The sequence below is a fragment of the Echeneis naucrates genome, chromosome 15, assembly GCF_900963305.1.
Source record: "Echeneis naucrates chromosome 15, fEcheNa1.1, whole genome shotgun sequence".
Classification (NCBI taxonomy): Eukaryota; Metazoa; Chordata; class Actinopteri; order Carangiformes; family Echeneidae; genus Echeneis; species Echeneis naucrates.
In genome coordinates this window covers 2,632,586-2,648,470 of record NC_042525.1, presented here as the reverse complement: position 1 = coordinate 2,648,470, position 15,885 = coordinate 2,632,586, and the positions used below count along the sequence as shown (strand labels likewise).

At 44.6% G+C, this 15,885-nt stretch overlaps 1 protein-coding gene across 5 annotated transcripts in view; it reads right to left on the bottom strand.

Moving 5' to 3' along the window:
- ttc7a (tetratricopeptide repeat domain 7A) overlaps window positions 1–15,885 on the bottom strand; it is a 37,466-nt gene that overhangs the window by 15,080 nt on the left and 6,501 nt on the right. For all 5 annotated transcript variants that reach the window (XM_029521349.1, XM_029521350.1, XM_029521351.1 and 2 more), the window contains 13 exons: window positions 15,750–15,874; window positions 15,146–15,224; window positions 14,748–14,917; window positions 12,973–13,036; window positions 12,689–12,826; window positions 11,434–11,517; window positions 10,495–10,599; window positions 7,474–7,591; window positions 6,809–6,866; window positions 6,468–6,540; window positions 6,182–6,342; window positions 969–1,085; window positions 82–194 (listed from right to left, as the gene is read on the bottom strand). In XM_029521349.1, coding sequence (XP_029377209.1) covers window positions 82–194; window positions 969–1,085; window positions 6,182–6,342; window positions 6,468–6,540; window positions 6,809–6,866; window positions 7,474–7,591; window positions 10,495–10,599; window positions 11,434–11,517; window positions 12,689–12,826; window positions 12,973–13,036; window positions 14,748–14,917; window positions 15,146–15,224; window positions 15,750–15,874 — 1,405 coding nt within the window. The remainder of the gene's footprint in view (window positions 1–81; window positions 195–968; window positions 1,086–6,181; window positions 6,343–6,467; window positions 6,541–6,808; window positions 6,867–7,473; window positions 7,592–10,494; window positions 10,600–11,433; window positions 11,518–12,688; window positions 12,827–12,972; window positions 13,037–14,747; window positions 14,918–15,145; window positions 15,225–15,749; window positions 15,875–15,885) is intronic.

Below are 15,885 nucleotides of genomic sequence, written 5' to 3'. Positions count from 1 at the left end.
AATCAATTTGGCACGCGGCAATCCAAATATGTGCAGTGACATGCCCTCATTAGAAACACTGAGACCAGAGATGAAGCAGACCGGTCGAGGCGTCCTGGAAGTCCGGCAGGGTGAGGTGGATGGAGGGTTTCCTGCCTCCGGGGCTGACCTCTGCCCTCTCAGCCATCGGTATGCTGCTGCTGTCATCCGTCTCACTGCGCACACAAACACACACACAAATCAATAAAGACAAGCAGAGTGCAGGAAAACATACATTTAATCACCTTAACATAAAAAAGTTCTTGTTCCCATCAATCTTCTCTTTAAAAGGTAACATTTTAGATTTCTCTGGAGATTTACACATCAATAGTCATAGAAATAAAATAAATAAATAAAGGAAAAGGTTTTCTAATTTGAGCCAGTAAGCTGGTTCCATCTGTGGATCAGTACTTGGAACAACAACAACAACAAAAAAAAAAAAAAGATTAAGAAGAAGTTCTGTAAAGTGGATTAGATTGAATTTAACTTTAAAATGCTGGCTGTGTGCTTCAGGCTGCACCTCTTGTTGGTAACAATCCACTGATCCTTGTCATAATTACAGCGAATAAACAACAAAAATTATATAAGAAACATGATACTCAGCTAAAGAAGGCAGAATTCAGACACACATCACGTCAACACAACAATAAAAACCCTTTAATGAAATAAGGGGTGTTGATCTTGTGTTAATAAGTACCAGTATGAACAATTCGTCCACTGAAGCTGAAGGAATTAATTGCTCTCTCACACACACACACACACACACAGAGAAATCAATATTATCAATACTACAGCAGCATACAAACACTCCCCCATCCCCGCCTACTTGAAGATGCAGAGCAGTTTATTAAAAAAAAAAAAACACAAATGAGTAGCGAAGTATCGCACATTTTGCGGCGCACAATAAGCAAAGTGGCACACACCATGTTGTGTTATGTTTGCACGCTCACCTTGACCGGCTGATGTCGTAACGGCTTTGCCATTGTTGCAGCATCTCTTCACATGTCTGCAGGGCTGCAGCCGCCCCAAACAGAGCTTCCTCCAGCTTCACTTTGGTGAACAACAAGCTAGACCAAACAAAACACACACGACTTTTATTTTTGTATAATGTTACCGTGCTTTTTCATGCTTGTGTTGCTATAACACAAACCTTGTGTTCGTCTTGCACACAAAATATCTGCTGTTTTTGTACCCATACAGAAATTAAACTGTAAACTTGGTTTTTAAATCACCAGGACTTCCAAGTCCAGCAGCGGAAACCAGCACATATTATCCCAGATGGAGATATAACTGAAGATTTTATATATTTATTATATAAATGCAGTAAACTGGCGTGCACGATGTTGTCCGCGTGTGTTTGGTGCAGTCGGTAAGTCCAGAGGACCCATCAACATCTAACTGATGCATTCGGACTGAGCGACACACAGATCAATATGAGAAGAGTGGTGGGGGGGTAAACACAGTCATCAAGAGCACGCTCTAAGAGCTGTGTGCATGTGTGTGAGGCTTATATGTGCGTTGTGGCGTGCTGAGGAGGCCATAGTGTGTCTCCGCTTGGCCTTTTAGTTGGCGACAACTGGTTAAGTGATGTGGGAGTCTCTGTTGTGTGTGTGTGGTTGTGCAGTAATTGCCAGAAGGGGATCTCAGCGGATACATCTAATGCCCGTCTGCCGAACTGTCCGCTGCCTCCCTGTTGTTGAAGGCTCTTCCAATTATTCTGGGTGGGGGGTTGGGGGGGGGGGCACGGATGAAGGAGTGGAGCAAAGCTGAGGATGGATCAATAGCAGAGGTGAGCTCGTGCCGGGGGAAAAAAACTCGAGGTGAAATGAGTTATTACTAACTCACTGGTTGGTGGATGACTTGGGAGGGAGCAGAAGATGGAGGGATGTTTGGGAAAAAAAAAAGCAAAAACAAAAGTGTGTGTGGGAGGATTTGGATTTATTTTATTTTTATTTTTTTTTTTTGACAAGCTGATGACAAGTCCTCACAGAGGGACTTTGTGTTAAGGATACGCCTGCCAGCAGGGGGGCAGTGAAGTATGGATGTGATGTTGTGCGTCTCTGGAGTCCCCATTACCAACGTGGCAAAGTGTTTAGAAGTGTTGTGACATGTAAGTCCATCCTAGTGTTGAAATGTGACGAGGGCTGTGTGTGTTTCGGTATCATACACACAAAAAAAACTGACATCTCAGTGTGAAATCTTCAAATCATGCATAGCAACACCAAAACTACGACTGCAAACAGTCTCATTAATGTCTTTACTTACGGCTTGCTTTATTTTAGTTTTTTTATTTTTTAAATCTACCAAACTGTCATGAGTCTTCCTCCCCTCAGAAGTTTAACATTAAAAGAGCAAAAATTATTTGCTCCTTTAAGTATTTTTCTTTTGAAAAGAAAAATAAAACGAAATAAAGAGAGACCTTTACTTTTATGTGCTCGTATCCTTTTAAAAGCCTCTCTAATACTACAAACAATGGGGCTGCTTTCTTTGTATCAGAAGGCAATAATTGGAAATTTCAGGCTGCGTCTTTGAAATGTATCCACATATTTAGATTTCTGGCAAGATCGCAGGGCGCCGGTTACATCACGGTAAGTAATATCAGACACACACACACATACATTTCATCAAGATTACAGCACTCCCAACAACACATCAGATGACAAAGGCTGTCGTTTCCAGCCTCATAGGAATGAGCTTGGTGTGTGTGTGTGTGTGTGTGTGTGAGGAAGGATGTTTCTCCATATCAATGTTCGGTGGTGGCCAACTAAGAGCAGTGAGTGCCAGCGTAAACTCCAAATAAAAATAGCTAATAACGTTCCCTTGAAGAAGCGGTACATCTACAGTATTACTCATTCTGCACTCCCACATTTCAGAGTGTGTGTCCTCCACAGTGCACGCGCCGTTCTCCTGCATATACACTTGTAGTACATGCATAGAGATTAACAAACACAAGCCTAGGCAGACATGCTTTGTAAGGCGTAAGGCATTAGCCAGGCACGCACTTGTAGAGGTGCACACGCACAAACGGACTTGCTCATGCTGCAACATCCCGTTAGATGAATGCAGAATCAAAGGCTGGGATTAATCATTCCCTATAGCACAAACTGAGACCTCTCTCTCCAAAGCACACACAGCCCTCCTGCTCTTTCTCCTCAGCTCTCTCAATCTGGAGCAGATTCACATTTCACATTGAAATATATGCCTGTTTCCTGGGTGATTAAAATTTCAAAGAAAAGAGAGAGATAGAAAAATTAAGAGGCAAGGAGAGAACGAAACACGTGGAAGGACGAGAGAGGAAGAGATAGAGTAGGAGAGAGAGAGAGAGAAGCCGGGGGAAGAGGATGTGGGAGAAAAGGAGGAAGGAGAAATTCGGTATGCTACAGTGAGCTGACAGTTTGTTGTGGTGCAGAGAGGCAGTGGCTAACAAGAATCACACACATGCATGCATACACACACACAAACACACAATGACACACAGTGACACACAAAAAAAATAAAAACGCAAGTGCAAGATTACGATCTGGTTCACTTGTACACCCACGTCTCTCTGCACCCCACACACACACACACACACACAGAGTCGTGGAATGCCCAACGCCACACAGCAGTGCAGGCTTTGATCACAAACGCTCACTCACACAAATACTGATCAAAAGAAATTCAGTGAGCTGGTTGCTGAGAAAACACCTCTGACTGTCGTCCTCTCTGTCTGAGCCCTACAGATCCAACATATTCATTCATCCATCCATCTTCTACCACTTATCCATTTCCAGGTCGCACACTGAGCGACGGCAGGGTCACTCCGGACAGGTCTCCATATTTATTCTAAATCCAGGCAGAATTTCAGTGTTCATTGCAGGCTTGGGTTAAATATCAATCAAATGTTGCTTGATGACCAATGATACCTTTGTATGAATTCTGTGTCAAACTAATTATTTCTTCAAGCTTTTTAGCTACAGGAAGTTTGATCAATCAGTAAGTTTACACGTACTGCAGAAAGAACAAAGTTGTGTCTGTTGTAATGTGATGAGTGGAAATATTTACTCTAATTTTAATTCCGTTTTGGTCTCCTTCAACTTCTGGTAAATGTAAACAGCAAAAGCTAACAATTTCACTTACCTGTTGTTTATGATTGTGCCAAATTTCTAATTGGATTCTGTTTGTGTGAAGTCATTTTAGCAACATAATGTCAGTTAGCTTGAAATGTTTTTCTTAAACTGGCTAAGTCATGTTAGCTAACTGATACTTAACATGCTGGCTTTTCATTTAATTGCAGATAAAATGTCTATCATGTTAATCACTGGTGCTGAGTCATGGAGGGACATTAATATAAAGTTTGTGTTTTGCTTGTTTTGCTTCATGACGTTAGCTTTCATAATTAATACAGTCTTAATTTACTAATTCATCTGGTCTTACCTGATTGAGCAATCTGAAAGTGAATGAAGGTCACAAAGAAGGTTGTGGATGAATTTAGAAAAGTGCTTTTGAACATGATGTAAGAATTTGTGCCACAATCAAATAAGAAGAAAGAACTGGTCACTGTGAATGAATAAATCAGGAAACCTCAGCGGTAGTAACGGAGTTAATGGACACGTATTTAGAACATTTTGACTCAGCTGCTCCATTCGGATATGTGGATGTGTACGGCTCTCTCTCTCTCTCTCTCCCTGTCTGAGTCAGAGTCTCTCTGCCGCACCATAACAACAGTTTGGGAACAACAACTGATTCTGGCTGCTCTACCCGGATGACCTCATGGTTACTGGGGCGATGGGGATCCCTGGCGCAGAGAGCGACGTAATTGGCCGAGCCTGGAAAAGAGCTCTTAAATGGGTCAAAGCAGTCAAGTGTCTCTTTGGAGAAGGTGTGTGTGTGAGAAGTGTGTAACTGTGCATCTATACACTGAACAAACAGACTTCATCTTCCAATTGAAAGCACAACACCAAGCAGTAAAGCCTATTATGAAACTGTCGCCTTTCCTGCGTCCTCCCACTCCGTCTCTGAGCTTTTCTTCTTCCTGTCGGGCTCTTGCATCCTTCCTTTGCTTCATTGTGTCATCAGTTTTTCTTGTTTTTCTGCATTTCCTCTCTCGTCCTCTCACTACTGATGTATGGACGTACCCCCCCCCCCCCCAACCCGTCTGTCTGTGCCGGGACCGTGGAGGCCAACACTGACCCCAAATGGTTGCATTACGAAATGCTTTGCTGGGCTTTGAAATAAAGAGAAAATGCATCTGAAAGATGATGCAACATGCCTCCATGTTATGGTTGGTGTGAAAAAACTGGCCTGGACAGTTAATGTTGTCTAACGTTGGTACAACAGAGTCTCCTCCACAGCTAATGAACGCGGTTTTCATATTTTTTTTAATGAGGGTGATTGACTGAAAACATTCCTGGGAGATAATCCTATAACAGTTTGGAGTTTGCAATCACAAACCTGCATCAAATAATTAACATAATGGATTATTATTATTGCTTATTGCAGGAGTAAAGTTTTTCAACCGAGACGAAATTCTGAAAGAATTTGTGATTGTTTTTGTGTGAATATGATGTAATGGCACAATTTCTGGCTCAAAAGCACTTTTCTCAACTTATCCTATGACCGTTGAGTGCTTTCAGGCAACATTGCTCATTAGAATATCTCAATCGTATGGTCACACGGTTACAGACACCAACAGTTCACAGGCTCACTTCCTGTCCTTCCAAAGTAAATCATGCCCCGAAATGATTAGTGTAAAAAAATCCAAGTCTGTTTTACTGTTTTGACCTGCTTAGCGAAGCAGACGGAGGTTTATGTGCTGGATGGGTTTTGTCTTAAAAGCAGCACCAGGACTCGGGTCAGAGCAGCCGTGTTAAAAGGGTAAGAGTGTGTGAGGGGCACGGGTACCGCAATGCAGGCCTCTTCTCTGCCACATCTAAATACGGCTTCAAGTGTGTGTGTGTGTGTGTGTGTGCTTAGCCTCCAACACAGTGGAGACCAGACACCCTATCCCTACGGAGAGGACTGCACCCCTCACTGGTTTTACACACCAACACACACTAATACACAACACACACGTGAAGAAACTTCAAAAGTTGTGCAGCAAATCAAGTGGCATCTTATCTTAGTTTCACCAACATTCGCTGCTGTGTGTGGGAGTGGGACGGTGCTGGAGCTGGTTGTTTACTTGAAGTTGTCAGGGTGCTGGCTGAGGGCCAGGCTCAGGGTGTCCAGGGCGTGACGGTGGTGTTTCTGGGCACTGAGCAGCAGGGCCAGCAGGTGGAGGGAGTGCACGTCATCCTCACGGAGGTTTAACGCTGCCTGCAGGGGCTCCATGGCCGCTGATACCTGCCAGACGTACACACACAAACGCACATCCTTGGCTGTAGTGTGTACTTTCCAATTATGTGAATATGAACAATATTTGTTGTTGCTGATGTACAATATGTTTCTCATGTATTGGCGTTGTATACCTGGCGTACAAGTGCCAGCTGCAGACCGAGGTACATCGCAATCTGAGCATCGTGGGGGTCTAATGAGTGAGCCCTACGGAGGAGACACAAACATCACACAATGTTCATGTTAAGTTGGCACAGGTGATGTCGTGAAATGAAAGGCTCTTGGGAGATAGATAAAATAATGTAACACAAGATGCTTTTATTGGTTAAAACATATAAACATAATATCAACGTGTTAACAGGGCAGTAAAGACCTTCTGTTTACCATCTTAGCGTTTGCTAATTAGTGCTAATCACAGTGCAGATGAGCTGACGCGAATCTGAAAGCTCTAAAGAATGAAAGGAATCAGACCTACTTGCTCAGAGCCTGAAGCGCTTTTCTGTTGAATTCATTCCGGTTGGCTTTGAGAGAAGCTGCAGGAAGACATTTATTTTATAACAATGTTTAACAGTAAACGGCCCAAAAATACAAAAATAAGTGTTCAACAAGTGGTCAAACCAAAACACAAAATGGGACTTTTTAAAACGACATTCACGACTCAAGGTGGCAAAAATCACTGCATTCAGCCAAGAAAACGCACAAATGTCATTTTCACACGAACGCTAAGCTAAGCTAAGCTAAACCAGCAGCGGCTCTTATGAACAGACACAATCTTCTCTTAACTTTTGACTAAAAGCTAAAAATTGCCTTTTTAATGACCTCGTTAAACGCTGTATTCTTAATTCAGTTTGTGAAACTTGTTATTTATTTCATATCCAAATAGTCTGAACTAGTTATTAAAGATTAATATTTAATTTTGAGATTCATTTTAAATTCCTTTCTGTTACTCAGTCAGATTTCATAATTAACACCCATCTATGTTGGACAGTTACAGTCCTCCATACATCTTCACTGCATTGAGGTTTTGAGGCCGGCAGTCTTCACCTCTGTGAGTCTTTGAACGAACGACTAATGCTTTGGGTTTTCTGGTGAGGATTGTCGTAGCGTTTGTGTGATTGGCAGTTCATTGTGCGTCCGTACCGTCAGAGGCCTGTAGACTGTAGGAGAGGCCCAGAGCCAGGTAGGCTCTGGGAAGAAACTCTCCAGCTTCCTCCCCCTTCGACACCACAGTCTTGGCCAGAGCTTCTGCCTCCTCAAACTTAACACACACAGACAGACATGAATTAAGTCAAGTGTGGCATGTAAAAACATCTCCATGACGCAGCGCGAGGTTTTGTGCTTTACGCTCGACCTGCAACAGCCTCTGAGTGTGTGTGACAGGAAAAAGCTTTTGTCGCGCTGAAAGGCAAATGAGGCTGAAGTGCAGCAGGGAATGGAGTATTGATGGCTGAGTCTGGTGTGAGTTTACTCTGAGTAGATTCATCTGAAGGACAAAGCAGAGTTTGCTGAAGGGCACGCACACACAGACACACACACACACGCCCGCACACAGCAGTAGACTGCAGGCAGCGAGCGGCTGAGCCGAGCCGAGAAAAAAGTGTGTCACTCCGTTTGAGGTATGGCTGGTGGCAGGCAGGCAGGTGGGTAGGTGGGCGTGGGGGGGTGTGTGTGTGGGGGGGGGGGGGGGGGGGGGGGGGTAATGCCTTTGACGGCACGCCAGCGCAGCAGCAAGCCAACTGCTCTGACACCCTCCCTCCTCTTCCTCCCGTCATCCTCCTCCTCTCTTTCTCCAGATCCAGTCCTTGTGAATTCAAAGCCACCACACAATAGCCAGCCATTTAAACACACACGCACATCTGAGGAGGATTAAGCTTCTTTTTTTCCTTCTCCTCTCTCTCCCTCTCTCTCCCTCTCTCTCCCTGTTGAATGGTGTGAAAGAAGAACACGTCGCTGTTGTCGGGTGAAAACGTTGCATCTGAGAAACTGCTCTTCAGGAATTTAGAAAAGCAGCTTTGCTTTCAGATCGCCGGTCGTGCGGTTTGCAGTGATGTCACCGGCTTGGAGAGGTTTTCTCGTGCCCTCACATCCTGTACTGTTTTCCTACACACATACAGGAGCGCTTTGAATGCCTGGAAAATTAGGGAGAGATGCTTCTGAAGTGTCGGCCCGGTCTGAGGGCTAATGGGCCAGCTCAGTAAACAAAAGAATGTCGGTGAACAGCTAACGGCCCAGACTGTCCGGTGCAGCTGATGGTGGATAATGGTGGCCTATTTATGTAATGCCCCACTGCACTATGGCCATAGTGTCCCATTGTGATTAAGGCTGTAAGCTCCTTAGTGTCTCCGGCCTGCCATGATCTCCAGCCACTGACAGATGTGCACTCTCCATTCGGCCCTGCTAGCTCCTGTTTTTCTAATCTCTGACCCCTTTCTCTCTCTCTGTCTAACTCGCCCTCACTCTTTCTGTCCCTCCACCCTAAACACGACTGATGTGACTTGCTCCCTGCCGCCCAGATCATCCACTGCAGGACTTGTCCAAGCGGGCCGAGCCCCCATGCTGATGCACATCTACCCGATGTGCTCCACAATTCTATGACGTAACTTCACCATTAAGCTTATCATCATATAAGTGTTCAGCAGAAGCTGAGGCCCCCCCTCAGCTTCTGCAGGTCTACCTAAATGAAAATGAACATGCAGGGATTACAGGAGTGATGCGACACAATTTAAAATATCTCATTAGTTCAAGATGGAGAACGGATCTTCGCTACTGCGGCCGTAACCCTGTGAAATCGCAACCTTTGTATTTATAGCTTCACGGCTTTTTGATGGATCCCTGTTTTGTTGGCGCTGACTGGATGGGTCGGTAATACAAAAGCAATCTCTGCTTTGTGTTAAAATGCCAAGTCATTGAGTGATCTCCCCTTCGGAGTGATGGTCGCCACGTCGCAGCTGTTGGGAATAGTTCTGGGTTTGAAGGTATTGAGCTCATAAAACAAAGGACTTGACGACCAGCTTAGCTTTTTTTCAAGGATCACAAAATTATTCGACATGTATGCACTACATTTTCATGGAATCCAACTAATTGTTAAAATGTTTCAGTCAAAAATGAAAGCTTTTGACTGAAAACGCAAGTCAGGGAAAGGCAAATGGAATTCATCATCTGGGGATCATGTTTTTACAAAACTGATCCTCCAGTCGTCCAAATAGATGGACGAACATCTACAGAAACAAAAACAAAACATTACGTCCTCTTACATAATCCACTTGCTTTTTTTACTTTGTGCCCCAGTAACCATGTTATGAGGAGCCACAGCGACTGTGTCAACGATCACAGACTTTTCCGGTCTACTGGGAGAAGGAATTTAAATTACTACACAACTTGTGTGCAGCTAGCTTTCAGCAGCAGTGAAGCAGCGCAGCATCAAGGAGGAATGGTGAATCAACAGGAAGGGAAACACAAGAAGAAGATTCAGAGATGCCAAGCAGAAACAAAATGTAGAAACTTTGTAATGAAAACCAGCAGTTTTCCAAAGTTTTTGCTTAAAATGATGACACGCCTGCTCGAGATGTGTCATCCCATATTTTGGTCACATTGAGGTCGTGGTGTGGAGATGATTTGTGAGCAGCTGAAGTGTAGAAAGATTTTTCTCCTGCTTAGATTTTGTGAGTTCAAAGAAATATACTTATTATTTAAGAAGGAAAAAAGCACACTCGTGCTCGAAAGTTTCAGGAAAACCAAATTACACATAAAAAGGTCCAGACTCGTAATCTGTCCAGGCTGCATCTGGCTAACGAACAGTCCTGCCTGTGACGTCAGGCCATTTTAAAGACACGCAGGTCAGGTGACGCTTGTGGATGTAAAAACACAAGACCGGCGATGCCGAAAAGAATCCTGGGGGAAATGCTGCTATCTCTCAAAATAGGAGTCAGTGAGCCGCCACAAGACGGAGCAGATGTTGAAAACAGCTCCACCTACAGAGACGCATCCACAGCAACAAGTACCTCTGGGAAAAGCAGTGCAACAACATGACAGCAAGGACACCTACGGCATCAGAGGTATTAGGAGGAAGCTCCCAGACCTGACCCTCAACTGCATGTGCGTGCACATTATGATTGTGTACAAGTTTAGAAGGGATGTGTGTGTTTGTGAGTGTGTGTTCACCCCTTGCAGTTGACCAATGCAGATCTTAGCAGCTAAGAGAGGCAACGACGGGTCCTCTGGTCTCATCCTGGCACACTCTTTAAATACAGACACGGCACCAACCCCCTGGAAGAGACACACACAGACACACACACAAATGTCAGTGACAAATTGTGGTGCACATGGCGGCCACAGATGACATGGATGGCTGTGGAGCGAGCGTATCAAACGCACATCGACTGTCCTTACACAGCCCTAATAGACCCATTTAGACACTTAATACATGTAGGTCAATCATTAATGGACCACGTGCACACCCGCATGTGCTGACACACATGCACACAGACACACACTTGACAGGCCCTAAATAGAAGTGGATCTGACGACACTGAGGCGGCCCCCTTCTCCTTCTAGGGAGCAGCCTATTTCGAGAGCTCTCCATTGATCTGCAGTGTCATTTTATCCTGCAACCCAGATCAATTTTACCGTTCGCACAAATGGACGCACACACACACAAAGAAAAGAGAGAAATGTAAGCTACTCCTCATGAGGACTCCCATTTAAAGAATGTCAGGTATTTTAACACTACAGCTGCACTCATGTTATCTTTGGAGCAAATGGATTTCATTTTATTTTTCAATATTTTTTTTATAACAGCAGAAGGTGTTGGAGGTCTTTAAGGTGAACACTGAAAAAAAAAAAAAAAAAAAAAAGTAGCTGAAAGCACTTTTGTTCTACTTTGTCTCTTTCGATGAAAACATCTGATTTACCTTGCTTGAGAAAAATGTAACCCATCCAACCCCACCTCACCAAAAGCAGAGCGAGCACTCAGCTATGAAAGCTATCTGTTGCATGCCTGGACGTGAAGGTGAGGCGGGAGCACAGGAGTATACAGGAAGATGGACGTCGCCTTTGGCTGGTGTGTGTCTGCTGCTGGTATATAAGGAGAAATGAGCTCACCTTCCCAGCCGCCATGAGTGACAGGCCCAGCTGGTGCCAGAGGTGAAACTCGTTGAAAGAGAACTTCATGGCTCGCTCCAGACACTGGAGAAGAAACGCACACGCAGACACACACAAACACACTTTAGTTACGTAATTTTGCACAAGCAGGATTTGTGAGCAGAAGGTTGAGTGCAGGTAACCCTGCATTTGTGTTCACGCTGTCTTTAAACTGAAACCGTCAGGAACATTAAATTAGTTCGTTACTTTTTCACTAAACTGATTGGCCGCTCTCCTTGGCTTATTTCTCTGTGACTGTCAGTCACTACACGCCACCTACTCCGTTCTCTTTCAAAGCGAAACAGTGTGATTGATGTGTGTGTGGATGAGGAGAGGATGCCACTCAGTTAGCTGCCGTCAGTCATGCAGAAGTGAGCTAAACCCAGAGAAAGGCCTGCCCAGTATTTCATTAAATAATGTGCAACTAACGGCGAGGCTGCTTACCGTCTCCTGCGGTTTCCGAAACCAACAAAAGGAACGGACTAAGTTCTGTATCGATAGAGAGGCTTCAGTGATCCCAACCCATTACAGTACAAATCCCATTTTATTAACCCCCGTTCAGACTTAACAAGTGGGGAAAGTAAGAAATAGCATAATAATGCCAATTTCAATCTTTACTGTTTTGATTTTATTTCACTGCTGCTCGTATCTCCGTTTCCAGCTGAAGCATTTGGTTGTTCTTGTGGAAAAAAAAACTCTCAGTAGGTAAAGTAGGAGATGAGTTGTGCTAACAACAAAGTGCACTTTGTTTTTATCTATGAAAGTTGTGAATAATTCTGGATTAATGTTTCAGTGTCACTTTTACTCCAAATTTTAGAGCAAACCGATCCACTAGTACAACTGGAACCTCCTCAGTGTGTGTGTGTGTGTGTGTGTGTGTGTGTGTGTGGTCGGCACCATCAGTCAGACAAACCTAATTTGAGACAACCCCTCCAACCTCTGACCCTCCGACTTCCCAAATCTGAGTAAAGGTCACATTAGAGCGCCGACCGTGAAAGAATAAGGGAGGACGAGGTGAAGAAACGGAGGCAGGAAGGGGAAGCTGAGACGGGAATAAGATAAAAATCCTCCAGCTGAAAGTGATGAGGACATTCATTAAAAAGTTTGGCAAAGGCAAAGCTCTTACTATCTCATCTCTCACTCTGTTGTTCGCCTTCAGAAAAAAGACCTCCAGCACTGTGTGTGTGTGTGTGTGTGTGAGAGAGAGAGAGCACACCTCTGACAGCATGGCGTACTGCCCCCTCCTGGCCATGCCGATGGTGAGCAGGTCGTAGACGGAGGTGGCGTCCTGCAGGCTGGCCTGGCGAGCATCAGTCTGGTCGGGCAGACGGCTGATCACCGCTTCGCCGCTGGCCTGGACGGGTGAGGAAGAGGAGGAGTGAGGAGGAAGACTGAGGGAGGGGAGGGCGTCTGGACACATCTGATGGGAGCGTCTCACAGGAAAGTGTCAAAAGGTGTCGACATAAAAGGGCAGGTAGGTGTGTGTGTGTGTGTCCTCACCATGGACTCTGTGATGAGCAGCAGCAGCACGGCCTCCTCCACCACGTCCTGGGGACAGAAGCAGCTGCAGGGACACAGGAAACAGGAAGTAGAACCAAGAACAGGAAGTCTATACACACACACACACACACACACAGCTGGTCTGTAGGCAGATTGACGGATTGTCAGGAGTGTCCGGTTTCTGCCTCACCTGTGCTGCTGTAACACAACACGGACCACCATGGCCGTATCACCACACAACAATATCTCAGATGTCTTCTCACACAAACGCACACTTATCCCATCTCTAGCTCTCTTTCATCACTTCCTGCGCTCCGGTCAGCTCAGTTCAAGGACACGTTTGCCATCGCGGCCTTTTCAGAGGCAGCGAACTGACGACAAGAGCCGTGAACAAAACTGAGGTAGAGCTGTTCCTCAGGGCGAGTCCTCCCGTTCACCCTCTCCTTCTAATCTCAGACATGGATTTAGATCTTCACTTATGATAGTGTGGGCAGGATTAGTCATGTGGCGCTGACTAAGTACGGCTCGCAGGGCCTGAACAACAAGCAAAGGATCCCTGCAAAGTGGGAAATGTAGAAACGAGGCAACAAAGTGGTGAAAACTGTTCTGTACTCTTCTATATTCCAGGTCCTCCGTGCTTCTGATTGTTTTATGTGTTCAGATCTATAATCTCTGATCTATTTTATTATGAAATAAACCAAACTGCTGCTGCGTCACCTCAGAACACGGCTGTCAGTTTTCTGCTTTAGAGCTGAAGAAAGTTTTAGAAAATAAAGATTTCCTCTCATCTCAGACTGAATGTTATATAACCAATGTTGTTATAAACAGAATTGGTTTGATGGACGATAATTTAAAAGTAATCTTAATTCTCACATATTCACTGGTGGGCTGCATTTTTGATGTGAAGTATTGATTTTTCTTGTATTTAAAAAAAAAATAAATAAAATATCTAAAAAAAAAAAGTCTTCGTTCGCACCAATAAGAGAAGGGAGGAGTAATAACCGGTAGAATAACCAGGATGTGCTGTGGGAGTCCTCACCTCGGCTGAACCGGCGTAAACTGGGAGTCCACTGTGAGATCTCTGCCGGTAGTTGTGTTATATAATGCCAATTTGGTTTCCATAGAAAAAGGGTGTTCTTTTACTTTGTGGAGATGAGGCTCAGATTCACACCAGCCTGCCGATGACTCACAGTCTTTAGTACAAAATAATCCAAGAACAAAGAAAACTGGCACCAAACTCCAAAATCTGCAGTTTCTGACAGGATGGAAACTTGGACAAAAGCGCCGGGGGCACATGGGACGAGAGCAAAACTTTGACAAAGGAAATTAAAACCTACAGGGATGAAGTGTTTTGTTTGCAACAGTTTTTGATCCAGTAGAGAGAGAAAATAAAAATCTCTCCTGCCATATCAGATCTATTTACTACAGTTAAGCATTCGCTCTGTAACTGACACTGCATTTTTTTACTACGTTTAATGTAAATGATTTTCTAAGCAACACAAATTGCTTGCTTACTTTAGGCCAATCAGGCCCCCAAGTGGATGTTAGAATTTGTAAATTCTTACTAAGTTATGTATGTTCTTGTCCTGTTTCTGTCTTCTTTTGTTTATTTTGCTTCTTGTCTGATTGGATGACTGTAATTGTGTTGCTGCTGTGTTATGTCAGGATAGTTTAGCAGTTAGAAATTAGTAAAAACTTAAGTAATTGTTGAGCTCCAGTCCACAGAGCTGAGGAGATGCTGGACAAAAGCCAGACAAAACAAAGATGACACAAACCAGTCGGTGCTGTAGCGCTGCGGCGGTTTAACAGTGGGGTAGATGGCGTCTTTGGAGGCGGCGGCTCCCTCTCTGTGGAGCCAGGAGGGGGGTGGGGGGCCCAGCGGGGGCCAGTAGCTGTCTTCACTCACTGAGCTCAGCAGCACCTCCGCCAGCTTCCTCGCTGCAGACTAGGACACAACGATAAACATAAAAACTTGTAGAGACTTGTTAGCATAAAATGATGTGAGTTTTCAACACATCGCACTGAAGAAATTCATTTCAGTCACACGTATTTTCCCATCAGTGTATGATCCGAAAAAAGGAAATCGCTCATTGATGCTTCACACATTTTATTATGTTTTCATCCTATTTTGAACAGCTCTTCTGTGTGTGTGTGAGAACGGGAGAGGCCTCACCTTCCTGAAGCTCTGGGACCCTCGTGACTCCACCACCCTGAGCACCCTACGCAGCTGGTGAGCACCCTGCGCAAGATGACTAACACAAACACAGTAGGTGTATATCAGTGTGATGTGTACAGTAGGATGTGAAGATGTCACAAACATAGAAGCAGCAGAGAAAAGTTATGCAAAGACTGGAGCGTTACTCTCACTGGGTAGTGTTTCAACACCCCCAAACTGAAGCCTGAACACAAGCTGCTGTGTTAGACTGCTTGTTGGGTTTTTCTGAGTCTAAGAGCAACACTGTCACCTGCTGGTCACAAATTAAAATTCATCTCTGCTGGACTGAGTTCTGAGCTACAACAACAACAACAACAACAAACAACCTGCGACGTCACAGAAGTTCAGATGGATAAACTGTCTGTGATCACAAAAGGCCAACCACCTATTAACCTCAAAAAGGACCTCATTAAGAAGCGTTTGGGTGAGTTAAATATTAATCGATTAAAATTTAGCACACACACACAATAATAATAATAATGCAGGTGAGCTGAATATCTGAACTCCAACAGGCCAAATCACAATGATGGATGTATGTTGTGTACACAATTTGCAGACTCACCCTCTCTGCAGCAGACAAATGTAAGCGCTCTGCAACGCAGCCTGCAGGAAGTATCCCAGTTCGATGTCCACCGGTGGGGGCAGCAGACTGGCTTTGGCCATCTTGGTGTGGGGAGTGGTTACTACCTGGAAACACA